The 17,965-nt window shown below is 38.8% G+C and overlaps 1 protein-coding gene across 4 annotated transcripts in view; it reads left to right on the top strand.

Annotated features, from left to right (window-relative positions):
- LOC122558923 (ATR interacting protein) overlaps positions 1-13,900 on the top strand; it is a 49,237-nt gene extending 35,337 nt beyond the window's left edge. For 3 of the 4 annotated variants that reach the window (XM_043707882.1, XM_043707881.1, XM_043707880.1), the window contains 2 exons: positions 7,402-7,654; positions 13,011-13,900. In XM_043707882.1, the coding sequence (XP_043563817.1) occupies positions 7,402-7,654; positions 13,011-13,102 (345 nt within the window). In that variant the 3' untranslated portion in view covers positions 13,103-13,900. Of the gene's footprint in view, positions 1-7,401; positions 7,655-13,010 lie in introns of those variants that run through there. The other variant, XM_043707883.1, reaches the window with a different exon arrangement.
- The last annotated feature ends 4,065 nt before the right edge of the window (positions 13,901-17,965 follow it).

Here is a 17,965-nt window from a genome sequence, read left to right as displayed (position 1 = left end):
GTCCATCTTCAGAGTTACATTCTCAAAAAATTCCAGAAGATTAGTCAAGCATGATTTCCCCTTCATAAATCCATGCTGACTCTGATCTATCCTGTTACTGCTATCCAGATGTGTCGTAATTTCATCCTTTATAATTGACTCCAGCATCTTTCCCACCACTGAGGTCAGACTAACTGGTCTATAATTTCCTGCTTTCTCTCTCGCTCCTTTCTTAAAAAGTGGTACAACGTTAGCCACCCTCCAATCCGCAGGAACTGATCCTGAATCTATCGAACTCTGGAAAATAATCACCAACGCATCTACAATTTCTCGGGTCACCTCCTTCAATACCCTGGGATGTAGACCATCAGGCCCCGGGGACTTATCAGCCTTCAGACCTAACAGTCTCTCCAATACTGATTCCTGGCAAATATAAATTCCCTTCAGTTCAGGTCCTTCAGCCACTGTTACCTCTGGGAGATTGCTTGTGTCTTCCCCAGTGAACACAGATCTGAAGTACCAATTCAACTCTTCTGCCATTTCTTTGTTCCCCCTAATATATTCCCCTGTTTCTGTCTTCAAGGGCCCAATTTTAGTCTTAACCATTTTTTTCCCTTTCAGGGAAATGTAGCATGAGCAGCTAAGTTTCTGGTATCGAGACTGGCTCTAATGTAATGAAGGCTATGTCTCTTTCCGAGTGATCAATTGTAATAGGGGACTCTGCAGTCAGAGGCACAGACAGACGTTTCTGCGGCCAGCAGTGAAAAATCAGAATGGTGTGTTGTCTGGGTGCCAGGATCAAGCATGTCTCAGAGGGTGTGAAATGCTTTCAAAGGGAAGAGGGATCAGCAGGAGGTCATTGTATACATTGGAACTAATGACATAAAAAGGGGAAAGGATGGAGGGAGAATATAGAAAGTAAGGCAGGAATTTAAAAAGGAGGTCCTCGAGAGTAGTAATATCTGTAATTCTCCCGGTGCTACAAACTAGTGAGGTTAGGAATAGGAGGATAAAGCAGATGAATGCGTGGCTGAGGAGCTGGCGCAGAGAACAAGGATTCATCTGTTTGGATCATTGGAATCTCTTCTGGGGTAGAAGTAGGACAAATTGCACCTGAATTGGAAGGGGACTAATATACTGGCAGGGAGATTTGCTAGAGCTGCTCGGGAGAATTTAAACTAGTAAGGTGGCAGATGGAATCCAGGGAAACAGTGAGGAAAAAGATCAGACTGGGACAGTGGGAAAAGGAGCAAGTCAAACAGTCAGGAGAGGTAGGAACAAAGCAGAGAACAAGCTGGGACTAATTAATTAAACTGCATTTATTTCAGTGCAAGAGGCCTAACAGGGAAGGCAGTTGAACTCAGTATTGTTAAGAACATGGGACTTGGATATCATTAGCAATTACAGAGACATGGTTCAGGGATGCACATGACTGGCAGCTTAATGTTCTAGGATACAAATGCTGTGGGAAAGATAGGAAGGGGGGACAAGAGAGGAGGAGTTGCATTTTTGATAAGCGGTAGCATTATGGCTGAACTTGGGGAGGATACTTTTGGGAATACATCCAGGGATGTTATTTGGGTGGAACTGAGAAATAAGAAAGGATGGTCACCTTATTGGTTAGATCTCATGGAATATGGAGAACTAGTCATTTGGAGATAGAATTGGCTCGAAAGTTGAAGATAGAGGGTAGTAGTGGAGGGTTGCCTGTCAGACTGGAAGCCTGTGACCAGTGGAGTGCCACAAGGGTCGGTGCTGGGTCCAATGCTTTTCAACATTTATATAAATGATTTGGGTGTGAACATAGGAGATATAGTTAGTAAGTTTGCAGATGACACCAAAATTGGAAGTGTTGTGGAAAGTGAGGAAGGTTACCTCTTGTACAATGGGATCTTGATCAGATGGGCCCTTGGGCTGAGGAGTGGTAGATGGCGTTTAATTTAGATAAATGCGAGGTGCTATGTTTTGGAAAAGCACATCAGAGCAGGACTTATACACTTAATGGTAAGGTCCTGGGAAGTATTGCTGAACAAAGAGACCTTGGAGTACAGGTTCATAGATCCTTGAAAGTGGAGTCGCAGGTAGATAGGATAATGAAGAAGGCATATGGTACGTTTTCCTTTATTTGTCAGAGCATTGAGTGGAGGAGTTGTGACGTCATGTTGCGGCTGTACTGGACGTTGGTGAGGCCTCTTGTGGAATATTGTGTGCAATTCTGGTCTCCCTCCTATTGGGAGCATGATGTGAAACTTGAAAGTGTTCAGAAAAGATTACAAGGATGTTGCCACGGTTAGAGGCTTTCAGCGAAAGGGAGGAGCTGTATAGGCTGAAGCTGTTTTCTTTGGAGCATCGGAGGCTGAGGGGGTGACCTTATAGAGGTTTATAAAATCATGAGGGGCATGGATAGGATAAATAGACAAAGCCTTTTCCTTGGGGTAGGGGAGTCCAGAACTAGAGGGCATAGGTTTAGGGTGAGAGGGGAAAGATTTGTAAGGGCCCTAAGGTGCAACTTATTCAAGCAGAGGATGGTGCGTGTATGGAATGAGCTGCCAGAGGAAGTGGTGGAAGCTGGTACAATTACAACATTTAAAAGGCATCTGGATGGATATATGAGTTTTATAGGGATATGCGCTAAGTGTTGGCAAATGGGAGTAGATTGTTAGAATATCTGGTCAGCATGAGTGAGTTGGACCATAGGGTCTGTTTTTGTGCTGTACATCTCTATGACTCTATAACATACTTACCACTGTTAGGCTTACTAGTCTATTGTTCCCAGGCTTATTTTTGCAGCCTTTATTTAAGAAAGGCACAACATTAGCCACCCTCCAGTCAACCATGGCTGTTGATGGTAGAAATATATATGCTAAGAACCCCACAATTTCTTGCATGGTTTTCCACAATGTCCTGGGATGCACTTGATCAGGTCCTGGAGATTTATTGACCTTTATGCTTTTTAAGACCTGCATTACCTCCATTTCTGTAATGTGGACTGTTTTCAAGACATCAATATTTATTTCCCTGAGTTCCCTAGCTTCCATGTCTTCCTCCATAGTAAATACTGAAGTAAAATATATGTTTCATGTCTCTCCCATCTCTTGTGGTTACACACAATCTTTAGGGGACCTTATTCTCTCCCTAGTTGCTCTTTTACTGCTACTTATAGAAGCTCTTCGGATTATCCTTAACCTTATCTGCTGAGACTATCTCAAATCCCCTTTTTGCCCTTCTGCTTTCCCTCTTAAGAATACTCCTATTTCCTTTATATTCTTCAAGAGTCACTTGATCTCAGTTGTCTGTACCTGATGCATCTCCTCCTTGTTCTTGACCAGAACCTCAATATCAGCATTCATCCATTGTTCCCTCGTCTTACCAGCCTTACCATTCACTCTAACAGGGATATACTGCCTCTTAACTCTTGTTATCTCACTTTTAAAAGTCTCCCACTTGCTAGTTGTCTCTTTACCTGTGAACAGTTCGCCACAGTAAACCTTTGAAAGTTCCTGTCTCATACGGGTAAAACTGGCCTTACTCCAATTTAGAACTTTAACTTTTTATACAAGGCCTATGCTTTTCCATAGCTATTTTAAAATTAATAGAATTATAATTTGTAGTCCAAAAGTGCACCCCACTAACTCTTCACTTGCCTTCCTTATTTCCCAAGAGAACATCATTTTTTGCTCAATGTAGGCTCAAACTACTGCAGATGTGGAATCTCTCATGAAAACAATGAATACTGAAGCTGACAGCAGGTTAGGCAGCATCCATGGAGAGAGATTTTCCAGTGAGGCTATATGGGTGGAACTCAGAAATAAGAAGGGGATGATCATCCTGATGGGATTGTACTACAATCTCCCCACTTATCAGCGGGGAACTGAGGAGCAAATATGTAGAGAGATCTCAGACATGTATGAGAAAAATAGAGTTGCATTAGTAGGGGATGTTCATTTTCCAAACATAGATTGTGTTAAGGGCTGGGTGGCAAGGAATTTGTTAAATCTGTTCAAAATAATTTTCTTCAATACATAGATGTATCTACCAGAGAAGGAGCAAAAAGTGACTGAAAACATCAAATGCTGGAGATCACAGTGGTTCAGACAGCATCCATGGAGAGAGAGCAAGCAAACATTTCACGTCTAGATGATTCTTCTTCAGATGAAGAGTCTCTGATGAAGATTCATCTAAATGCAAAACGTTAGCATATAAATGCAAAATATATCTCTCTACATATTTGCTCCTCAGTTCCCCGCTGATAAGTGGGAGATTATAGTACAGTCCCATCAGGATGATCATCAACTTCTTATTTCTGAGTTCCACCCATATAGCCTCACTGGAAAATCCCCCTAAGTACAGTAGTAATATTGTCTCTAATTAAAAATGCCACCCCCTCCTCTCTCACCTCCCTTTCTATCCTTCCTAAAACATCTAAAGCTTGGAACATTAAGCTGCCATTCTGTCTCTCCCTCAATAGTGTTTCTGTCATAGTTATGATATCTCTGTTCCGTGTTCCCATATGTGCCCTGAGTTCATCCGCCTTGCATGTCAGACCTCTTACATTGAAGTAAATGCACTTTAATTCTTCAGTTACCTTGTTCTCTGATGTGCTATTGCCTTCCTTGTCTGAAGATCTTGCTCTCATTAATTCCCGAACCATCCTCACCTGTCTCTCTCTCTCTCTCTCTCTCTATCTCTCTCTGTCTCTCTCTGTCTATTCTCACTACCGTCTGGACCCCTATGCCCCCATACTAGTTCAAAGGCTTCCGAGTAGCACTAGCAAATCTCCCTGCCAGAGGAGTGGTCCCCCTCCAGCTCAGGTGAAACCCATACCTTTTGAACAGGCCCCTTCTGCCTGAGAAGACATGTTAGTGATCCAAAAATCTGAATGCTTGCCCTCTGCGCTACCTTATCAACCACTGATTTATTTGCTCTATCTTCCTATTCCTACTCTCACTAACACATGGCACCAGAAGTAATCCAGACCTTACTACCTTTTGAAGTTCTGCTTTTTAACCTGCTACCTAACTTCCTATACTCAGTCTACCTCAACTCTTTCTCTACCCATGTCATTCATACCAATGTGTACAAAAACATCTAGCTGCTCTCTCTCCCTTTTTGAAAATTTGCTGCAACCGCTCCAACATATCCTTGACCCTTGCGCCAGGAAGGCAACATACCATGCTGAATTCATGTTCACTGCCGCAGCATGGCCTGTCTGTACCCCTGATTGGAGAGTACCCTGTAACAATTGCTCACTTGAATTTTGACAAGCCCTGCTTAATAGAAGATTTAATCTTATTGCCCAAGACTTGGCTGCTTCTGCTGTTTTCCTCTCTGCTATCCCCCTCATAGTATCCAAAATGGTATACCTGTATTTGTTTGAGAGAGGGATAGCCACAGGAGGCTCCTGCACTACCTTCCTACCTGTTCTGACAGTCACTCATCTCCCTGACTACCTGCCATGTGACCATCTCTCTAAAACTACTAACACTCTGTGCCTCCTGTATGCTCCTCAGTGACTCCAACTGCCTCTTCAGTTGATCCAAATGGTCTGATATGAGACCCATCCAAACACACTTCCTGCAGAGATAGTGGCCAGGAACAGTCAATTGTTCCCTAATCTCCCACATTCAACAGGAGGAGCATACCACTCCACTGGCTGCCATCTTTGTCCCTTAAAAAGTTTGCTAATGTAGACTTTCCCAAAAAAGTCCCCACTTTGCTCAAATTCCAGTGTTTGCAGATTATTGCTGCTGGCACTTTGTGCTGGAAGAACATACTGTTTATGTTTTATATTACAAGTCCGACGTGAAGAAGCTTTTTAAAAAGTCTACCGTTTCCTTACCATCCATTTTAAATTTTATATATGCAAAAGATTTTAAAAAAAGCTCAAACATTTATGATATCCCACCCTTCCAGACTGGGCACATTTTGGGACCAAGCGTGACTGCCTTTGGGCCTTTCGTGAGTTTGTGCGTCATACAATGAGAAAAGATCTGATGAGAGTAGCCAATATCCTGCAGGACCTGTATTTCAGTATCATGTTTGCCCAGTGAAAAATGACTCTGACCCTATTTACTGTACAGGTCATTTTGATTTAACGTGTGAATTGGCTATAACACGATTGATGAATTGCGGACGCTGTTTGGGTAACACAAACTTTCTGCTGAATGGGTATAGCAATCTTCTATAGTGCGATTTCCTACAATGATTTTCCATAGCAAGGGAATGCAACTTTCGCATTATAGCAAAATGACCTGTATGAGGTTTTCAATAAGGCCAATCATATAGCACATGGTCCTATTGGTATCCCAACATATGTACTGACCAGTTAGGGTAGTTTTGAGGTAGACAGTAGTGAGGAACTCTCAGCCCAATTTTCTGAGCTAGGACATGGATGAAATTGACGCGATTTGATTATTCTATTACAAGGTGAATTTGGTGCAGGAGGGAACCCATGAGCTTTCATCTAATTGGACAATGAGATGTAGTTTCGTTTCTCATGAAATCCAACCAAGATTTGTGAACATTGGGCCTTATGGAGATTCCATTGCAATATCATGCATTTGGGCATTGAAACTGTTTCAATTTAACAAAGCAGGTGACCTTCACTTGTTTATTTCTCAAAGCAATGCATTGGTCAATCAGAGTCAAGCTGCCTGGTATAAAATTTATTGAAGCCTGGCTATTAACTGTCAATATTAATAGATACATTTTCCATGACAACACCTCGACCAGTCAGTCTACTTGCCTACATATCTGTACTACCTGCTTCCACGCAGTATCAAATGTTGTTTACCCTTTTCAATTTGTACTCTTGCAATATGTCCTGATGAGTGCAGGATAAAAAGCTTCAACAAATACCTTTTGAAGTTCTGCTTTTTAACCTGCTACCTAACTTCCTATACTCAGTCTACCTCAACTCTTTCTCTACCCATGTCATTCATACCAATGTGTACAAAAACATCTAGCTGCTCTCTCTCCCTTTTTGAAAATTTGCTGCAACCGCTCCAACATATCCTCCTGTGGCTATCCCTCTCTCAAACAAATACAGGTATACCATTTTGGATACTATGAGGGGGATAGCAGAGAGGAAAACAGCAGAAGCAGCCAAGTCTTGGGCAATAAGATTAAATCTTCTATTAAGCAGGGCTTGTCAAAGTATTAAATATTGGGGCATTAAGTTCAAATATTTTGTTCTCGTGTCAACCTTGAGTAATCTCGGCTTCCTGTGAAGAATGACATTGTCAGAAAAAAAACTACTGTCTACACCATCCTTCTATGCTGCAGAATGTATACTTTGAGAGTGAACATTTAGTTGGTAAGCCCTAGGAAATTGTAGGGTCTCTTGTAATGTCGCAATCATTCTGAGTAAACAAGAACAAACTGAGTATAATTAATTTTTTTTCTATTTTTGTTATTTTACAGGTCTTGAAGACCTTAATAGTCATGTTACATCGACAGTGGCTTACTGTTCGCACATCCCAAGAAAATCATTCTTCAGTGTATAATCAGGCTGTGGTGCAGTTCCTAAGAGAAACTGTTTTGCTGCTGCACTGTCTTTCACAGAGAGATAAAGGTTTTACAGAGCATTGTTTGGATGTGTTACACCTCTATGATCAAGTTATGCATGGAATCAAAGCTATTTTAAAAAACATACCAGATCTAGAAGAATGTGAAGGTAAGAGGTTTGTTGTATAAACTAATGTTCATTTGATTAAGCAAGTGTCTAAGCACCAATGTAGTTTCAGGTACGGAAAAGTGCCATTGTGCCAAAATAAGTCTATCTTTTACTCGTGGACCAAACTGTTGACCTAATCCCAAGATTCCTGTAATAACACATCTCTTTTCAGGAAATATTTGGTGCAGCTTTTTTCCATTTAGGAAGTGCAGCAACCAAAACAAAAGTCAAAAAGCTTGACACAATCCAGAGTAAAGCTCAGTGGGTACCCTGTGTACCACCATAAACATTTATTCCTTCCACCATGGGCACATGGTAGCACCAATATGCACCACTGACAAGATGCCCTGCAGTGAGCCCCCCCAGGCTCCTTGGACACATCTGCCAAACCTGAAAATCCTACCATCTGGAAGGACAAATACAGCAAATGTTTTTGAACAGCATTACCTGCAAGTTCCCCTTCAAATCGTACAATATCCTGATTTTAAAAAATGTCTCTGCTCCTTCACTGCTGTTAAAATCCAGGAACTCCCTTCCTTTAATAGCTCTTTTTTTCATTAACCTGCATCCCATGGTCAGCAGCACTTTTTCCCCCTCTGGCATCCAGACAGCCCTCCACTGCAACTCCTCCATTCCCCTTTCCACTGCTCTAAATCCACCCCTGTCTCTATACGCAATTAAGACAGGGTCTTCCTTGTCGTCACCTACCACCACACCAGTCTCTGCATCCAATGTACTATCGTTGAACACTTCTGCTAACTCCAATGCCCCCCACCCACCGGCTGCTGTTGCCAAACCCCTGGGTACCTTCCCCTGCAACCATTAAAGATATAAAACCTGTTGGCACACCATCCCCCTCACCTCTGGAGGCCGAGGTTCACCTGCCTCTCATCCAACCTATTTTACTGTATCCCGTGTTCCTAATGTGGTCTTCTCTATACTGGGGACATCAAACATTAAACTCAAGGCATGTTTCATCGAGCATCTCAGCCGGGCCCGGAGGGACTGCACAGACCTACCAGTCACTGCCCATTGTAATTTTCTTTCCCATTCCCTTTCTGACATGACCATCCTTGGCCACCTCCATTGCCACAGCGAATCAGTCCTCAAATTGGAGGAACAACAACTCATCTTCTGCCTGGGCAGCCTACAACCCAGAGGACTCAACATTTGAATTCTCCAATTTATAATAACCACCCTTCCCAGCCCCTCCCCCTCACTTCCATTCCTCTGATCGACCCTTCCTTCCAGCACCAACAGGATTCATTCCTCCCATTGACCAACCAGGCTGTATCTTCTACCTGGGTTTACCTATCCCTACCTCACCCCCCACCATCCATCCCCCCCCCCGCTAATCTGCAGTTCCCCTTACAACCCATCCCCAGTCCTGAAGAAACATTACACCCAAAACGTTGACTTCTCCACCACCTGAAGCTGCCTAGCTTGCAGTATTCTTCTAGCTTCCTGCTTGTCTACCTTGGATTCCAGCATCTACAGTTTCTTTTGTCTCTTTTCAAGAATGCAGCTCGCCACCATAATCTTAAGGGTAATTAGCCCATATTCCATGAACAAATACAAAATAAAAAACAAGCAGAAGTCTTCAGGGCTAGTTCTTTCGAGCTGAATATAATCCAACTGTTGCATATAACTGGATTCATACAAATGTAGAAGCTTACAGCATGACCTAATCCAGCATGTCCATGAAGAAGTTGGAGAAATCTTCTTGCTATTTTTGCTTCTGTTTCTGAAAATGTTTTTCCCTCTTTGATCAATTTCTATCTTCCTGTTTTGACCTCCCCTTCAAAGTAGGACTGTACAGGTATCATTAACCTTTCCAGTACTTCATCCAAATGGTTATTCACCATAGTACTTGACAAGTAACTTTGAAGGATTTTTAACCTCTCCTCCCTTACTGTGTATACATTACACTTTCCAGAATAAGTCATGAAATATCACCAAAGAACAAGTTTAATTTTTTTTTCTTTTCTAAATTGGCAGCTGTGCTGAAGCTGTAACTGGCCTGTATCACCTAACACTGCATAGATAAAGTTTGAAGCGAAAACTAGAAGTGGGAATCAGCATACTTTAAGTGTGAATGTCTTGATATGATTGTCTAGTCAGTGCCTTTGGGGAAGTTTAGAGCAAAAAATGTAGTGACTGAGATAATGCATCGTATTTATTTGGATAATTCGTACCTTGCCTAAAAAAAATCAGGTCAGGGTTGAAATTTTACATCATAAATATTCAAAGAAATAATTAATAGTTTGGTACTGGACCACAATTCCAAGCATTCTTGGAAAGATGGCATTAAACTTTAAAGACCATGATTAGGACTTGTTGTCAAGTCTGTCCTAATGATTTGGATTAAGGAATTCCATTGTTACCATCTGCTCCTGAAGAATACACAAAATTCTTTTTATAAATCCAAGGGAATATATTAAAACAAAACTTAGAGTCTGCACTTCTAATTAATGTGTCAAGTTTCCAAGGAAAACTAATCAAAATTCATGAGTTCGCTAAAAAAAACTTTTGGAAACGTGTTTAACAAGCAATTAAAATGAGACGAGACAAAGCTCAAAATTTTGTTCCTGTGACAAAGTGTTAATATTGTTATCTGTCTCTGAAGAATGATTAAAAGCAAGATCACTGAACCATATAACATTTTTAAAACATTAATATTCTAGGCAGGAAGGAAAATTGGAGTTGTAATGAAGAGTCACTGAATTCAAAATATTAATCGACTTTCTCCTATATATGCTACCAGACTTACTGAGTTTCTCCAGCAATTTCTGTTTTGATTTCAAAAAATCTGTCATGTTGATATTTTAATATATTATACTAGGAGAGAAATAATGTAGTTACAGTGGTGAATGAAATTGAGAGTAAATTTAAAATAGAAGAACAGTTGAGAAATTGAAAACTCAGGTGGTGACTTTTCAGTAATCAGACTGTATAATATTGAGGTTCTGGAAGATTTAGATGGATCATTATACTATTCTCTTAAATCTATAAAAGTGACTTATGAAAGCTATTATCGATTCATAAATTGATTTGTAGAAGTATGTCAGGGAAAACATGTTTGGCTGTACATCTTGTTAATATAAGAGATGCATTACCTATAAAGCAATCCAATCAAGTTGGCTCAGGTGGAAAGAGAATAAGTTCATGATCAACAATAACAGTATTAAACTGAATAATTACAGACGCTCATCTATTGTGGTGCTGAAACTAGATGGGTTACAATGACTATACCAATTATTACAAAGTCAACGTGATAGTAGAGATGGATTTGTATGGCATTAGGAAATTTTATTCAGAGGATTAGTTGAGCAGAGTTGCTCAGATAAATTGATTTGTGAAAGGATATTAGTAAGTTGCATTGACTTGTATAGTTGAAGAAATTAAATTGCATCACATAGGCTGTACTTTATCACTGTCATACTATTGGAAGTGAAATAGTTGCAACTTTTCAACAATTAACCAAAAAAGCTTCTTGAATATTCCCATATTTAATTGCTCCAAGATTCATGATGGAGCCTTCAGCTGTTTCGGTTTAAATCTCTGAAATTCCCTCCCAGTCTTTTCTGAATTTGTAACTTGCTTTATGTCATTAAAGTACTCCTTAAAAGCTACTTCTTAGACCAAGCTTTTATATATTTGCCCTTGTATCACTTTGTATGTCTCTAAGTTTACAATACAACTTCTTTTGTGCCTTAGGACATTTTACTATATTAAAGGTGCTATATTATGTAAGTTGTTGAATGAAATTCTCACTCAAGTGTTTCTCTTGTCACTGATAATTCAGAGATCAGACCACAGTTTCTTAATAGATTTTTCAACCTCATTCATTGATCATGTAGATCTTCCTGCTGCCTTTTCTCCTTTGGATCCAGATTCAGTAGAAATGGTCAGTGGTCCAGTGATGTGGTTTTAAACCTTAAAACAAAACTCCCCTTATCGAAGTGACAGTTGAGGACTCTGCAACCACTCTCCTATTTTTCTCAACAACTAATACATCGTAATGTTGCTTAATTGTATTACTACTTCCATCAATTTTAATTGCTCCTGTTTGTGTTCTTTGTCCTATGTCTTGCTGTGAAATTGTCACCACTGATTGTTGATGGTTTAAGTACTGCACCTCCTGTGTAGGGCCTTATCCTGAACTAACGCTTGACTTTCATTTTCAGGTTTTATTTCAGTTTGATGTCAGCCAGCTCCATTTTCCAAAGATATCACTTGCCAGTGTTGAATTATTTATTCATTTAGTGAGTTAATTTAGTGAGAGTCTTTTACACCAAGGGTTATTTCCTTTGTCTTCATTGAACTTGACAAAGAAAATATGAACAGATAGAGAATGCCATGTTATAGTTATGCATTCTTCAGATTTTGACCCTTTTTAGCTATTTAAATTTATTTTCTAATAAAAATGTCAGTCAGACTGTGACTGTTATATTTATTGCTATCTTAATTGTCCTGAGATTATCTTGATTCACTGCAGTAGCAGTTTGAGGCCAAGCCACTGAGTTGCTTGTTTGTCCATAACTGAACTGCTGAGAGTTGACCATATTGCTGAGAGACTGGAATGATTCATTTAGGCCAAATTGGGTAAAGTTGACAGGTTTCGTACCCCAAAGAATATTAGAATCATGGAATCATGCAGTACAGAAGAGGCTCTGGCTCAGATTCTAAACCAACAAAGTGCTACTCTAAATCTGCAGTAGTCCTAATTTTCAGTACTTGGCCTGTGGCTTTGAAAGTTATGACATTCAAGTGGTCATCCACATACATTTCTTATCTCTATCCTCCAAGGTAGTGCACTCCAGATTCTCAAAGAAAAGATTATTCCTCAAGTCCTCTCTAAAACTCCTTAAAATTATGCCCATTTGTTATAGCAACATAAGAACAGAAAAGTATACTGATGTATCCTTTTTCAGTCCAAAATGCATAATTGTAGATTAGCTGTTGAGTTTTTGCTATAGTCCAACAGCTTCATCTTATCAATTGCCAATTTTTAATTTAAAAAAAATGAATTCACATTCTCAAGCAACCAATATAAGATTCAAACTCTCATCCAAGCATATTAATTATTTGTCCAGTAACCGTAATTCCAATATTGTATCAGGCATTCTGTATAGAATACATAGCTTAACAATAGAAACAGAATTAATTGATCATCATGTTGCTTCTCTACGACTTCATAAGTTGTTTCATCGGCTTTCACCAAATTCACAAGTTCTGAACTGCTCAAAACTCCTACATCCTTTTTCTACACACTCCTTTCTCACTTTTTGATGTGACATCTAAGAAAAAAAGAACTTTTGCTTTGAACGCTTAATTATAACAACTTGTATTTCAGAGTTGGCTTTGGAAGAACTTTGTTCCCATGATCCGGAAGCCGACTATCAAGAACTAGAAACTGACACCTTGAGGCACCATACACAGGATTGAAGATGCTTCAATTGCAGTGCATTTGTGCATACACTGAGAGCTTCATACTTGAATACCTATTTGTGTTCCAATTAACTGAGCTGATCTTTTTCAGGGTTATTTTCACTGCAGAAGTCTGAAAAATGATAATGAATTGTTTTTAAACGACTAGTGCCTATCTTTCACATTCAAACAACAATGAAATATTTAGTGGCTAGTAACTGCATTCGTGAATCTCTCAGCTATCACTGACCTTACAATAGAATTTGTTTATTAGCAGTGGGCATTGTAACTCATGAGTGCAACAAGGGAAATAGCTTCAACGCTGTTTTTGATAAACAGTTGCACCTCAGTCTGGCTTATATGCATTTTTTTAAACCTTGTTTAAAAATTTGCACAGGTATATGATTTTGTTTTACTTTATTAACGCAGAAACAGGTATGAGGGTGCAATATTTTCAGATTCCGTGATGCAGTGCTCTGGAGGACAAGTTCAGAATATTTAACAGTGTAAAAAATGGAAAATGTTCAAAACCACTGTGGGTTTTCTAACATCTGTGGAGAAAGGAAATAAGGTAGTGTTCCAACTCTTTGAAAGATTTACCTTTTTTGCTGCCTCCATAGTTATTTCCTGATCTGTGTGCTTCCTGCATTTTGTTTTCCTTTTAAAATTGTTTTTTGTGTCCTTGTGTTGAGTGAATGTCACGAGTTATGCCACCTTCAACAAAGGCTTGGATAACTTGTCCAGAGAAGTTTAAAGATGAAATATTATTAACAGAATGCCGATCCTTGTAGAATAAAAATGTTTAATTTGAAAGACTGAGCAGCTTGATAACTGAGTTAATATTTTTGTGTGACCAAAATGTGGGGGATCACTGCAACTTCACAGATTTAAACTACAATATTTTCTGAGCTCTTCGTACAGCTTTGTTTTCTTTACAATAAATCTAAAATCATCAACATTATCTACTGAGTCTGTATTTTGAATTTCCCTTTCGACATAAGTGTATTTTTGCCGTCCTTAACTACAATAAATAGTTTAATAACACAAGTTTCGCTTTTAGCCAGTGTTACATTCTGCAGTAGAGAAAATTAAAAAGGAAACTTGGAGGTTACAAAGTATAGCAATAAGGTCATTTCAATAATAGGAATAATTGTTCAATGTGATTTTAAAATTATTTTTAAATAAATGCAGTCAAATTTGTCATTGGTTGTGTTAATTTGGTCCAGTTAATCTTAATGGTATTCCACATGGCGAGAATTTAAATAGCTCCAAAGGTCTTTTAACCACCGATTAATGCAGTGCAGAAAGAAATAATTCACCTCATTGTGCCTGTGCTGATTCTCTGCAACAGCTACCATTTGGTCCTACTCCCCTGTTGTTCCCCCAGATACTCTTTTTGCCCCTTTTAAAAAGTATATATTAATTGCTTTAGAAAGTTACCATTGTATCATCTTACCTTCTCAGACAATACATTTCAGATCATAACTTGTTGCATCGAAAAAAAGCTCTTTCTGCAATTAGCTCAAAGCGAGTTTTGAAAGCAGCCACAGCAAATCATAGAATTCCTACAATGTGTAAACAGGCCCTTCAGCCCAACAAGTTCACACCAACCCTCTGAAGAGCAAGCCCCCAGACCCATTCCCCCTATCCTATTACTCTACATTTACCCTTACTAATGCACCTAATCTACACATCCCTGAACAATATGGACAATTTAGCTTGGCCAGTTTGCCTAACCTGCACATCTTTGGATTGTGGGAGGAAATGCAGACCTGGAGAGAAGGTGTAACCTCCACATGACGGTCGCCCAAGCCTGGAATCAAATCTGGGTCCCTGGTGCTGTGAGGCAGCAGTGCTAACCACTGTTTCAGCATTCAGTATTGAATGCAGCACTGAAGGTTTACAAAGCCTACTTGATTTGGATAGATAAATAACGTATTTATGGGAAAATGCAAATACTTGCAAAGTAATTACTGCAAATAGAAAATTGATACAGGATCTTCCTTTAGTTTCTGTTGCTCAGATCAGCTTAAAATAGGTGATTTAATCATCTCTGAATTGGTATGTTTACTGTAATTTAAGAAACTAATTTTGGCAGTCTTATGTAAGAAATGTAATTTAATGGTGATTTTAAAATTAAGCAGACATTTTCAGGAAAGTTTAAATGACTTATCGGAGCCTGTTCTTTCTTCACAGATCTGATGTCTTCCTGTGTCAGCTTTTTTCCCCTGGTCTAATCACTTCCCGTTTCTCCAAATGCACAACTCTTCCAATTTCCTTTATCACTTTAATTTTCTGTATTCCTGTCCTTTATTGTCTCCTTTTCAATGTGGATATCCAATCCCTAAACACTTCCATATCCCAACAGGATGAAATGAGCACTCCCTGCTTCTTCCTTGAATTTTTAAATAATGCTGGAGTGGCAGGACTGACATATGAAGAGACTAAATTGGTTAGGACTATGTTCTCTGGAGTTTACAAGAATAAGAGGGAATTGCACAGAACCTAGAAAATATTAACAGGACTAGAGAGAATAAATGCAAGAAGAATGTTCCCAATGATTGGGGAGTCCAGAACCAAGGGGTCACAGTATAAGGAAGTGGTGAGCATGTGGAATTCTCTGCTGTGGAAAGTATTTGAGGTCAAAACATTGAATGTTTTCAGGAAGGAATTAGATATAGTTATTAGGGCTAAAGGACAAAGGGTTATGGGGAGAAAGCAAGAACAGGGTACTGAGTTGGATAATCAGCCGTGATCGTTAACAAAGGATGGAGCAGACTCAAAGGGCAGAATGGTCTACACCTATTTCCTGTGCTGTGGGATCAATACAATTTACCTGAACTGCAGTAAAAGGTCTTTGTTAAATGCCTCCTTCTAAGGACATCATCTTTGATAATGAAGTAATCACTTAATAATGCAGTGGATTACATGTACAAGAGGTAGTTGGACTGCTAAAGCAGTTAGACTTGGTTTGGGTGTGCTACAAAACTGTTGTTGAAAATTGTATATTTGTTGTAGACTGCTCCGAAACTGTTTTAATAATTTCTCCTACCCCGTCTAACACTTTCATGATAAATGTTTGTAGTTTTTTGGATTATTGTTTCCTATTATTACTCTTCACAAACCTTGTATCCACCCTGTATCTAAGGTCTGCATCTGGTCTGCATCCAGTCAGCAATATTACAAGAAAAAATTTGTATTGAACTTGGAGGACACCAAAATTTGACATAATTGTGTTGAATGTCTGTTCTGTTAAATAGTCAGTCTGATATTTCATATTGGAAGATGTGGAGAATACAGTCCATTCATTACTTTGAAGAAAATAATTAATAGGAGTATCTCCAAGATAGGTTTAGTAAGGAATTATTGATCTACCCAATGTCGGCGGCATGGGGCAGACAAACATGAAAATTAGGATGAACATGAAATGCCAGCTATGTATATAAAATGCATAGTACAAATTATTGAAATGCAGCTGGATTATGGGAGTTTCCATTTTGTTTGCCAAGCTTAGGAGTGTTTGTGAACTATTTGATAACCAATGGTCAATTCAAGCTATTGTCCATTAAAATAATTTTTCAGTTATGAAATCTGATGTGGTAATCTAACTATGTGGATTGGTTAATTACAAAATGTGATATTAATCTGCAAGAAGGGTTCACTAAGTGTGTTCAAGGCATTACAGAAAAGCTGTATTGGAGCGGAGGTGAATTGAGGGTGTCAGAAGTTCAGAGATCAAACTAACAACAAAATTCATGTTCATTTGTGAATGACTTTTGAACTTTGAGGTTTTGATGATAATTCACTCTGATTATAAATTTGGGGATGGGAATAGGTTTATTATAAATTAATGCTTTTCCTTAAGGACACAACCAATGCCCAATGGAACATTTATTGAAGTCGTCACTAGGTTCATTCTATGATGTTTTTTAAGTAATGCAATGGGAAGGTTTAAGATATATTAGGGAGAAAGAATATGTTCAAATTTACTTATATTTTGAAATTTTGTATTCTGTGATTGGTTAGGTTGTGAATTGCAGCTACTGGTACTATTTTCCTCTTTATGTTCCGAAGTGCTTTTCAGTCTCAGCACCAACCTTGGAAGGCATCTTGTCAAAGGGGGCTTCTGTGCTTACAAAGACATAGTTTCCCATAAAAGGCAACAACTGCAATGTATGTACAAAAATAGTTGCTGTGACACAGTACAGGCTATGTATTATAACCTAATTCAAGTTCTTTGACTTGGAAAGGAAAACAAAGTAGATGTTAAACTATTTGCTCTGTTACTATTAGTATAAATAATAAAATAACTTCATTGTGAATTGATTGGGATTCTGCATCCATTTGGCTGTGCAGTTATGTCTTAAAAGGATATTTGCACTATTGCTTTTTAATAGTTATGTTGTTACTCTTTGGTCTTGAGCCTCTTTTTAAATCTTGTCCAAGAACAACATAATTTCTGATTTGCTAACAATACGTTTGTGCTGAAGATGGTAAATTCATAAGCTTCTCAATGAAGCTAAATGTATAGTAAAAAGATTTATTAAAACTCAATCCAGTCTGACAAATGTTACATTTTATTAATTTTTTTCATCAAACATTTGGTATATTTGCATTGATAAATTGTGCATTGTTTCATCCTTTGCTCCTCAAGTTGCATTTTTAAACAAACTAGTCAAACAGGTGTGTAAATGACAATTTGCTTTCAAAATAGCTAAGCATGAAATGTTGCATTTTGGTAGAAGCAAAAAGGAGGACTTTTAATTCTTGCAAAATAAAAAATCCAAATAGAGTAGAGGCACAAAGATGGACCTTTATCTGGACTCTTATGTCTTCTAGAGGTACAGATTTACAAACCAGTAAATGTGTTACAGTGGTTAG

Source organism: Chiloscyllium plagiosum, chromosome 18 (assembly GCF_004010195.1).
Source record: "Chiloscyllium plagiosum isolate BGI_BamShark_2017 chromosome 18, ASM401019v2, whole genome shotgun sequence".
NCBI lineage: Eukaryota > Metazoa > Chordata > Chondrichthyes > Orectolobiformes > Hemiscylliidae > Chiloscyllium > Chiloscyllium plagiosum.
Note: the sequence above shows the minus strand (reverse complement) of the source record. Positions and strands in the feature narration are given on the sequence as shown.